Raw genomic sequence first — 11,844 nt, 5'->3', positions numbered from 1 at the left:
ATTAGTTCTAGTTGACCACTAATGACCTGAAGACTATTTTACGCATGAATTGGAATATGGAAATGTATTTTTGCTACCAATGAGTTTCATTAAATATTAAAACTTGTTTTATTTAGAAATTATTTTGTTCATTTAAAATACATTATAAAAAGTCAAATTTGATTGATATGTAAGTTATTACTGTTTAAAACCTCGATCAAATTATACTTTGAAAATAAGATCTAATTGAGGTGACACAACTCTTTACTTTGTTAGTATATATTTAATATTTATTGCACAATTAAAACTAAACAAGATAAAATATGCTTAAAATTTGAATTAAAATTCTCTTAAAAAATATTACACCAAATAAAACAAACTCAATAAAATAACTTAATTAAATCTAATTAATTTTTTAGAGATTCAGCTAAATCTCATTGCCAAAGTAGAATGTAGAATATTTTTAAAATTTTAAGCAATTACTAATTAAAATTAGAGAAACTCTCGGGTCAATAATTTTTAATATTTTTGGCCTTTGTTTATTTAGCGTAAATACTAATTATTTTTAATAAATAAATTTTATTAATTTATTAATTTATGTGTATAAATTTTGAAAAATGTGAGTACAAATTATATTAGTTAATATGTATAAATTTTTTTGTTCAAAATTTTTATAAATATGAGATAAATTATTACTGACTAAGTGCTGGTAAAAAATGGTAATGTAGTATTATTTGTTAAATTAATTTTCTCTTAAAAACTTGACAAGTATTAAAATTAATTAAATTTATAAAATTAATAAGAGGACAGTAGAAAATTGAAAAGAAGCAATGAAAGAGTAAGAAACAAGTAGCAGAGAGCAGCGTAGTGGCTTTTTGAGTGTCTTATTCTCTCTCTTCATGTTCTGAGTAAGCGAGTGAGTGAAATCTGTGAAAGCAAAAAGCTTTTTTAAGTAAGCATCCCCCTTTTTTCATCTTTTAGTTTTGCTCTTCTCCCTCAAATCTCGCACCCCATTTAGGTTTTTCTTCTTCTTTTTTTTTTTTGTTCTTTTTCTTTTTTTTTGCTACCTTCCCTAAGCTGATTCACATTCCTGTTTGGTACACCCATCTTCTTTTTCTTCTTGTTCTTCACTCAAACAAAACCTTAACCTTCTTTGTCACACATGTCAGAGTTCTCTGTTCTCTGTCATCACTTGTTATACTAGTAGCATTCATTTGGTTGGGTAAAAAAAGTTCAATTTTTTATTTTCTTCTGGGTAAGGTCTCACCCTTTTGGCTTCCAATTTTTGATGTTGCATTTGCATTGAGGCGTTTTTGGTTGCCGAGATTTTTGGGTGTTACCCTGTTTCTGCAGGTGAAGATGTTCACTGAAGGACTTGATAAAAATGCACTTAGATGGGTTAGAGAGGTAGCTTCCATTCTCGAAATTTTAACTCTTTCTTTTTGTTGTTCTTGTTTTCTTCGTTTATGAGTGTACACAAACATGGGTGTTTCTCCCAATTTACCTCGATGTAAAGTTCTGATTTTTTTGTAGAATGTTGGTGATTAGAATTTAGAAGTTTTATTTTTTATTTAGAAGAAAGTTTTATGAATCGGCAACACTTTACATCAAATTAGTATTTGTGAAGTTCTGATTTTCTTTTATATTTTCTGTTTGGGTTATTTTGTTGGTAATTAGAAGGATATTCCAATCTCCAGCACCACATTAAGATCTCGAAATGATCCCATCAGTGTAGTGAAGGGTGGTAGTGGTAGAGGGTTTGGGTTGCCACCACCAGCAAAATTCAGAAGTGGGCACATTCCTGCTAATGCAATTCCTGTGTCGTCCATTAACAGTGGTTCTAATTCTGATAACGATGATAGCATTGATTCGGAGGAAGAGGTTTATGGTGGAAGGTATTCGCTGGATTCGTCACCCCAGGACCCCCGAGTCCCGAATGGTGCTCCTGGGAGATATGGGAACCTCCCTCGTAGGGCGCCGCGGTATGGAAGTGATTATACTTACTCGGAGGTCAGTTCTTCAAGGGAGACACTGGTTGGGAGAAATGGTTTTGTTAGGGATCCTTTGTTGAGGGGTGTCAGGAAAGTAATGCATAGTGGATTTACTGAGGATGAATCATCGGATTCTGCAGCCAGCTCTGAATTCTCTACCACTCAGGTAGGAAGTATCAATGGTGCTGTGCCGAGAAATAGAGCATCAGAAGGGTACGCTTCTAGTGTGCCTTCAAGGATGAACACGCAAAGTGCTGCAGAAAAGGTATGCAATTATTATTGATATGTATTGAAGTAATGTCATTATATGCCTCCAAAAATTTTCATAGTCATGGATATATTGGGCAGGAATGTGGCTGTTTTTGTACAAAGTTCTGAAATTGTATAACAGATGTTGAGTTTAAAATAAGGTTTGAAGTTACTAATTAATGAAATCATGCAAAGTTGTTTACTGTATTTTGATTTTGCGACATATGTTTCTCTTCCCAATTACTATCTTCGTACTTGTATAGGCTATATATGTCTTCTTCTTGGCTCATATTATCTACCTCAAAAGAAGTTCTCATGATTGGATTTTTAAATACTTATCCTCGACAAATTGAACATTCATGGCTGGCTAAAATCATCCTAATTTCATGATTTGTGCAGAATGGAAGAGGGTCTGATGATGATGACGACATTCCTAGTGCACCCCCGTTTTGTGGAGCTGCTCCAGAGATTAGACAAGTACATGAGAAAATTCCCACTTCTGGTGTACATGCTATTCCACATAAAGCAGAATCAAGTACATTGAAATCCATGTCTGAGGATACAAAAGAGAACATTGGAGCTGAGTCTGACCAGTTTGTTAGGTTAGTATCTTTGATAGAATAAGTATGTCTCACAACACATAAGTTCATAACCGCTTTAACGGAACATGCATACTTGTTGCTTAGTCACACAATATACAAATGCGTAGTAATCTTATATAATCTGAATTGTTAGTACTGTAACATATTTTTGCAGAAACGCTCCTAGTTCAGAGGCTGCTGCTTCGTCAAATTCACAGCCAGCTCGTATACCAACCTTTCATGCAAGGTATTATCCTTTTTGATTATCCTGAAAAGTTTTCCCTTAAGTATGTGCTTATATACTTTGTAAATCCATTTCAGCGCCCTTGGACCGTGGCATGGTGTGATTGCATACGACGCTTGTGTTCGCCTTTGCCTCCATGCTTGGGCAATGCAGTGCATGGAAGCTCCTATGTTTCTAGAAAATGAATGTGCTTTACTTAGGGATGCATTTGGGTGAGTTAAGACTTTCCTTTCACTACTATTTCTGTCCTCTTCATGGATGCTTGATATAATTAACTTTGATAAAGATAGTAGTGCTCTGCGCTTCATGTAGACAGTGCTGCTAATAAACTGTGCATGGTCTGGTTCCATGATTGCACAGTGCCTTGGAGAATCTAAACTGTGCATTTCCTATGTCATATAGCATTTGGCAACACAATAGGGGGAAAAACTATGCTATAGTGAAAACAATGGGAAATAATAAAGTTAGGAGAAGCTGTAAGTGACTCTAAGTCTAAGTAGAGTAAAACTGCCAGCTAGGACAGATCAGTAACTAACTTACCATTGTATTCCCCATACAACCCTCAGTGTAGCTTCCCCCACAAGCTACTAAAACTGATGCAGCTATGAGTTAGTTAATCATAATTGCAAAATTCCCAAACTCTCTCTCTCTCTTTTTTTTTTTTTTTTGGGGGGGGGGGGACTGTTATGGTGAGATCATGTAACGTAAAAATAAAAGGTTATATTAATAAAAACGACAGCTTAGTACACAAGTATGAAGCATTGAGATCATGTACCTAACCTAATAATTGTCATTGTTTGATTCCATGGCTTGAACTTGTGACTATGAGGTTACACGGAGACAACTCATTGTTCCAAGGCTCCCCTTTGGTTATAGTAATCTATTAAGAAATTCCCAAGTTCAGAAATAACTAAGCAGGGATAATGAACACTCTTACACGTTTTCTAAAGTAAAAGAACTGGATATTCCAAGCTTAGCCTAATTTATTGTAACATCCGATATCGGTATTGCTTTGGCACAATAGAATGTTTTGACAGATATTATTTTGATGCTTAGGACCTGTTTATCCTTGATGCATATCCAGTGCTCTTATATTTCTTTTTCACTTGAAAATTGCCCCATCTAGTAGGTAGAAGTTAGTTGTATTAGAATGTCCACTATCATTGTTATCTGAAAACTATCATGTGTAGTTGCTAAGTCTAAGGAGCTCTTCTATTTTCGGGTGCATGGGTTATAAAATTATTTGTAAGCTATTAACTATCACTTTAAGCTTTTGACGGATCCTTGCATTCTTATCGGATTGTTGTTTTTTTTTCTATTTGTAGATTGCGGCAGGTATTATTACAGTCGGAGGATGAACTAATGATGAAGAGCAAATCAGAGCCTTCCAGTGAGGGTGTTGCTCCCAAACCAAAAAAGCTTATTGGCAAGATGAAGGTGCAAGGTAGGTTTTCATGCTAGTTTACCATTTAAATTATGTGCTTCTCCAAATTGAGTCATAGCTGATACTTTTCTTACTTTTCAGTACGTAGAGTAAAAATGGGCTTAGACCCGCCAACTGGCTGTAGCATGTCATCGTTTGTGACGGATAAACTTAAAATGGAATCTGTGCGACATCGCTTCTCTAGTTTTCAGTTGTCACTATCTTCTGGATGGCAATCACTCAAAAGAATTCGATTTGCACCCCGTTTGCCTGCAAATGGTTCCTTTGCACGACAAAGCTTGGCATATGTTCATGCTAGTACCCGTTACCTACAGCAAGTGTCTGGACTCTTGAAAGTTGGTGTGACAACTCTACGGAACAATTCAACGTCCTATGAAGCTGTGCAAGGTATGTTAAAATGCAATTTCCATATTGTTACTCATTATTATGATATATCTCCACATTATAGGGGAACTGAAAAAGAAAATTTCATTTCCTTCAGTATTTAAATTATGATAATTTTTTAGCTATTTTTCTTAGTTTGTGATAATATTGTCATGGCTAACTGTTGGACCTTTGACTTCAATATACATGATGATTAATTTATTTTCTCATATTTCTTATTTCTTTTTTGGGCCTGTTTAATTCTGTTAACTTCTCTGCCTATGCATTTGATCAGAGACGTACTCTTGTTTTCTAAGACTGAAGAGCACAGCAGAGGAAGATTCCATTAGGTTGCAGCCTGGATCCAGTGAATCCCATATGTTGTAAGTTCTTTTAGTCCCGTACCCACCCCATAAAAACAGAAAATCCTTTTGTTGATTAGGTGACTTGAGTTAATTTTTTTCTCCAACTTTTACAGTTTCCCGGATAGCCTTGGAGATGATCTGCTTGTTGAAGTTCAAGATTCCAAAGGAAAGCATTTTGGCCGTGTTCTTGTCCAAGTGGCTACTGTAGCTGACGATCCGGTACTTTATATTGCCTATTCATGGAGTCTCTAGTGCTTGTAATGAATGATGATAATTGTTGTAAAATTGGTGATGTTCAATCTGATTGCAGGCTGACAAATTACGCTGGTGGCCGATTTATCGTGAGCCTGGCCATGAGCTTGTTGGCAAGATACAACTGTATATACTTTATTCAACAAGTGCAGATGACAATAGTCATCTTAAGGTTAGCTATGTATGCATTGAACTATAATAGTCAGGTCCTCAATTCATGGTGTGCTTTCTTAAACCACACTCATACTGTCACAGGAACAGTCTAAATCTTACTTCCATTTGTTCTGTTTGTAAATGCACGTTTGTCTTTTGAGTAATCACTCTTTCCTTTTTCTTGTTGTTTTTCTTTTTTTGTTAATTTAACATTTATATTTCTATTAGATATTATTTCAAACACAATAAGCTAGTCCAAACACATTGAACACGTGCAACGACTCAACTAGAAAAGTAATATTGGCTTATGATGATTCCTTGGGGCTTCTTCTATAACTATTCTGAAATTGAAATAGGAAAATAGTCTTTTTTGTTATGAATGTTTAAGGTTTAAGGTTACTTGGTGTTTTCATTTGCTGAAAGTTTTATCTTGGTTTTAGTTGTATTATGCTTAACATAACCAATATTTATTTGTCTCACCCTTTCATTCCAGTGTGGTTCTGTAGCAGAGACAGTAGCATATGACGTAGTTTTAGAAGTTGCAATGAAAGTTCAGGGCTTTCAGCAAAGGAATCTGTTGCTACATGGTCCTTGGAAATGGCTTTTGACAGAGTTTGCATCTTATTATGGTGTGTCTGAGATATATACTAAGTTGAGGTAATGTGAAGTTCATTTGCTATTATCTTTTGAAATATTTAACGATTAACTAAATATATATTTTCCAAACACTTTAATTTATCTTATTTGCGGTCTTCATGACATTCTGTTTAAATAGGTATCTATCTTATGTCATGGATGTGGCTACACCAACAGAAGACTGCCTTAACCTGGTGTATGATCTGCTAACACCAGTTCTCATGAAGGGAAATGGCAAGACTTCTTTAAGCCACCAAGAGGTATCATTTATATTTTTTATTTATGTAATTCATGTAACTGACTCTTCTTGTATTTGGCAAGTTTATTCTGTAACTTCGACTTGATTGTATTTGATATACTTGAACTGATTGTTTTTTCAACATCTGCTTACTTCAAATAGATCGATCTTCCTATATTGGCTAACATATTTTTTTTGTTACTCTCATCAGAATCGTATACTAGGAGAGACCAAGGATCAAATTGAACAGATACTCACTCTTGTTTTTGAGAATTACAAATCACTTGACGAATCATCTTTTTCGGGTATCGTAGAGGTTTTCAGACCGGCATCTGGCCATGCAGCCCCTGCCTTGGAACCTGCTGTTAAGCTCTACAAGCTTCTTCATGACATCTTATCCCCCGAGGCTCAAACTGCTTTCTGCCATTATTTCCAGGTTAGATGAACTTGAGTTTCTTTTTTTTTTTAATTATTATTTAAAGCAACTGTCCACTTATTGATCACTAGTATCTTCCCAGGTTGCTGCGAAAAAGAGGGCCAGAAGGCACCTGACTGAAACAGATGAATATATTACAAACAGTAATGAAGGCGCTCTGGTGGATAGTGTGACTATGTCAACTGCGTATCAGAAGATGAAGTCCCTATGCATAAACTTTGGAAATGAGATTCATACCGATATCCAGATTCATAATCAAAATATACTTCCAAGGTATTATTTACGTCCTGCATAATCTTGTATGTATCTGCTAGAGTATCATTGCTGAAATACAAGATTAAATTTTAGTTGCTCGATACACAAAACGAATAGATGATTATATCAGGATATGTTGATGAAAATATTTAATGCAACTGCCCCTTATTGGTAATTTGGTATCATCTTTATTAGAAAATTGTGTTTAAGCTTAGCTATATTTCAACGAGCTATAAGTGATAAGATTGCGGTTCATTGTTACTTCGTACCAAACCTAGAAAACTTGTTTTGATGTGCTTTTAATCAAAACAATACAAGTGGGAAATAGGATTTTTGCCTTTTTATTTTATTTTATTATTTTCTCAATTTCTCATCAGAAATTCAGACTGAATCTAAATGTTGCCCAAATTATGTATGTTCTAACTGAAAAAGTTTGGTAGCCCAGTGCTTCTGTTAATAATAACCGGTTAAGCAAGCATGTGCATGTGCAGCAATAAACTAGCTTCTAGCTTGCATAGTTGATAAATGTGATCTTGGATAGGAATACATAGTATTTGAATATGTGGTGGCATAATTTTACTCATTGGCATAGGATTTTCCTATGAATCAGTTTTATGCATTTCAAACTTTATTATCTTTTTGTCCAAGTGTCCTTTTGTGGTAGTTCTTTCTAGCTACTTTTGTCAATTTCAGCTTCTAACCTATCTTGTTCTGTAATTCTGTATTTTTCACAGCTTTGTGGACCTGCCAAATCTCTCTGCATCAATATACAGCACTGAGCTTTGCAGTAGATTACGAGCTTTCCTCATATCTTGTCCACCAACAGGTCCGGCATCGCCGGTAGCTGACCTTATTATCGCAACATCAGATTTTCAGAGGGATCTTAATAGCTGGAATATTAGGTGTGTTCTGTATAGCCCTAGTTTTATTCGCTTTGAATGATACTGAATAATCTTAACTTATTTTATCTCCCTGTTAGTCCTATCAAAGGTGGTGTAGATGCAAAAGAGTTATTCCATTTGTATATTCTTGTCTGGATCCAAGACAGACGCCTATCTTTACTCGAGTCGTGCAAATTAGATAAGGTATTTCTTCTCAACACAATCCTATCAAAGGTGGTAAATTTTCTTATTGCAATAGGATTGTAACTGAATGCATTGTTCTTCCAGGTGAAGTGGTCAGGAGTTAGAACACAACATTCTACTACTCCTTTTGTCGATGACATGTACGAGCGGCTGAAGGAGACATTGACGGACTATGAGGTCATCATTTGCCGATGGCCAGAATATACCTTGGTCTTAGAGAATGTATGCCAGATCTTCCTTATTACTTCATTAATCCTGCATCTTTTATGCTATAATATGCACTCGAAAGTAATATGGCCCGGATTTTTCATCACATTTTCATCTTCCTATTAATTTATGGAGGTAAATCACTTTAATGCAAAGTTTATATATTTCGAAGAACTCCACACAAAAAAATGAATAAGCTTTGTCCTCTCCTGTTCTTGGTTACATATTCTAAGGAGAGTAATACTTGATATTTGATTATAAAATATTTTATTTATTGATCATGCATGTGATATTGTACAGGATAAAAAAAGTATTAATTTGTTTTCTTTGTTTATTTGAAAAAAAGGCCATTGCTGATATTGAGAAGGCTATAGTGGAAGCTTTAGACAAACAATATGCAGATGTACTGTCTCCTCTCAAGGATAGCATTGCTCCCAAGAAATTTGGGCTGAAATATGTCCAGAAACTCGCCAAACGGAACACATGTGCATATGTTGTTCCTGATGAGGTAGGTGGAATGAATTCCTCAGTAGTTTAAATATTCTGTTCTTGTACAAGCACTTTAAACTTAAGCCTATATGCTTTCAGCTTGGAATTCTTTTGAATTCATTGAAGAGAATGCTGGACGTATTGCGTCCAAGGGTAGAATCTCAGTTCAGGTCGTGGGGTTCGTGCTTGCCGAATGCTGGAAACACAGCACCTGGTGAGCGACTTAGTGAAGTGACGGTGATGCTGAGGGCAAAGTTCAGGAATTACGTGCAAGCTATTGTTGAGAAACTCGTGGAGAATGTAAGTATCTCTTTGTAATTAATTTATTTGCCGCAATAACGACCTGGGATTATATAATTCCGCATTGGGATCAAATTGCAAATGCTACGTTCAACATATTTATGCAGTAGAAGATTATCTTAATTGTTTTCATTCTAGATTAATGAGAAGGAACTGATAAAGTATATAATGTGTCCCGCATATGCATCTTTTTTATGATGTTTCAGACAAAGCTACAAAATACCACAAAATTGAAGAAAATTCTTCAAGATTCAAAGGAAACTGTGGTCGAATCTGATTTAAGAGGAAGAATTCAGCCCTTGAACGAGCAGTTGGCTAGTACCGTAAGTCACCTTCACAGCATCTTCGAGACTCATGTCTTCATTGCCATCTGTCGAGGGTATTGGGATCGTATGGGACAGGTAAAACTGATTGCATTCAGATTTTAGATTTCATTTGCTTGCCTTAATTTAGATGCCGGACTCCACGATACTAATTCCATATAGATGCCGGAGTCCGTGATAGCAATTCCATATGATTCATGGTATCTTTGTATTCCACAGGAGATTTTGAGTTTCTTGGAGAATCGAAAAGAGAACAGGTCATGGTACAAAGGTTCAAGGGTGGCTGTTTCTGTAAGTAACACCCTAATCAGCTTAATTATAAACTCTTTTATATATGGTAAAACATTGAGCATGAATGCTGAGAAAATCTTCAAGATGTGATCCATTTAACTAATGCTGTTCTTCAGTGACTACTGTATAAAAATTTATTTAACATAATGCCATTGTTTTTAAAACTATTTAATATATGTTTAATTATTCTCTTGCTTTTTATAGTTTCATCAAATTTTTTATTTAGGTCCTTGTAGTTTAAAAGTTTGTAATTGAATCTTCACTTAGATAAAAACTTTCAATTAAGTCCTTTCTAACTATTTTTTGTTAAAAAATACAATTTTCTGTGTGAAATATTCGCTTTGTATTTGATATGCGATGAATTATGGAATATTAAGAAAGCAAATATTTTAAAGATTAGTGTGTTTTTCTGAAAAATAAAAACTAGTAAGGATGTAATTATAAATTTTTATCTAATATAAGGATCTGATTACCAATTTTTTAAGTTGTAAGGACCTAAATAAAATATTAGTGAAATTATAAAAACTAAAAGAGTAATAAACCTTTAACATAATACCACTGTTTGTACATGGTGACATAATTTGCTCTTTCTGTGATGACGGGGAAGCAGGCACCAATGCACATGCCATTTAATAGTTGAAATTTGAGTTCTTACATCTAACCATAGAGGGAAATTTTTTTACTCCGCCATGGATGTTCACAAATTTTATGAACTGTATACAATAAATAGGTTATACTTACTACTCTACTTGCTGCTTTTTGGAAGAAAACACTTCCACCATGGATATATTAGAATTTCTCTCATTAATTATTTGTTTGTCACACAGTTTGCAATTCCTGATCGAATCATTGATTGCGCAGGTCTTGGATGACACCTTTGCGTCGCAGATGCAGCAACTTCTTGGAAATGCGTTACAAGAGAAGGATCTAGAGGCACCTCGATCTATCATGGAAGTTCGATCCATGCTGTGCAAGGATGCTCCAAATCACAAGGACAACACTTTTTACTATTAAGCCTTAAAAAACATGTAAATAGGATGAGAGGAATGAACACACACTAAGGGTTATAAAGGATAAAAAATGGTCACCAATTTTTGTAACAGGAGCATGAATGAAACTCATGCTCCTTGAAAAATGATATAATTTCCTCTTAAAATGATTCATAATGTTACCTTTTTCAACATATGGTATATACACAGTACTTTATTCATTGTAATATTTTTATAGAAATATATAGCTCTACTAACTCTGATTTACATGGATCAATTCCGCCGTTGCCACTATTTCTGATATCATTAAAATTCTGTAGTTTTTTGGTATTTATTTGCCAATATAATTTTATTTATTAGTAGTTCAACCCTTAGTATCTATAACAATTTATAAAGGAAATATGGAGAGTAGTATTTCAAATAGTGTTTTTGTCTGTAATAATACTATAGAAATATAAATATTTTAAAATGTTATTTTTGTTATAATATTATATATTATAGCACAAAAAGATTTATAAAATTAAACTACTTTTACAAAAAAGTTGTAGGGGATAAAAATCTTTGTTAACTAAGAAGAACATGATTAACTAAGAAGAACATGATTTTAGCAGACAAAAAAAATTAACTAATAAATTTTTTAATAATTATTTTTATGTGAAAGAGTTTAATTTTTTACTAATAATAAATAATTAATTTTAACATTCATTATGAAATAATTTAATGTATATACTTTTACATTTAATTAGGTATTAAGTCTTGTCTCGAAGGTTATTATTTGGGCTTGGACGTGAGGTCCAGTCTCCTTTTGAGGCAAGATTTTGTGTTGATGTTGAGGTGCCGCCATCCGAGTTCCTCGTGAGGAGGTGGAGAGTGGTACCTGCAAGAGACTCCAATGCTTAAGTTAGCAAAGACTTTAATAAGATTTTAGTAGATTAGGTCTGGAATATACTTGAGAGTGTCAGTATATTTATAAT

General features: G+C 34.3%; 1 protein-coding gene across 1 annotated transcript; it reads left to right on the top strand.

Moving 5' to 3' along the window:
- Positions 1 to 779: 779 nt before the first annotated feature.
- Positions 780 to 11,147, top strand: LOC112764071 (uncharacterized). The gene is made up of 22 exons (XM_025809596.2): positions 780 to 1,386; positions 1,657 to 2,235; positions 2,619 to 2,821; positions 2,976 to 3,047; positions 3,122 to 3,256; positions 4,370 to 4,488; positions 4,570 to 4,875; positions 5,147 to 5,234; positions 5,330 to 5,435; positions 5,527 to 5,640; positions 6,115 to 6,278; positions 6,397 to 6,517; positions 6,707 to 6,931; positions 7,014 to 7,204; positions 7,921 to 8,088; positions 8,166 to 8,271; positions 8,356 to 8,493; positions 8,825 to 8,986; positions 9,067 to 9,267; positions 9,474 to 9,668; positions 9,810 to 9,881; positions 10,743 to 11,147. Exons 1-22 carry the CDS (start codon positions 1,339 to 1,341, stop codon positions 10,893 to 10,895), a joined length of 3,666 nt encoding a protein of 1,221 aa, XP_025665381.1. The 5' UTR covers positions 780 to 1,338; the 3' UTR covers positions 10,896 to 11,147.
- The last annotated feature ends 697 nt before the right edge of the window (positions 11,148 to 11,844 follow it).

The sequence above is a fragment of the Arachis hypogaea genome, chromosome 17 (genome assembly GCF_003086295.3).
Source record: "Arachis hypogaea cultivar Tifrunner chromosome 17, arahy.Tifrunner.gnm2.J5K5, whole genome shotgun sequence".
NCBI classification, from domain to species: Eukaryota; Viridiplantae; Streptophyta; class Magnoliopsida; order Fabales; family Fabaceae; genus Arachis; species Arachis hypogaea.
The sequence above is the reverse complement of the archived record's forward strand: the minus strand, read 5'-3'. Positions and strand labels throughout refer to the sequence as shown.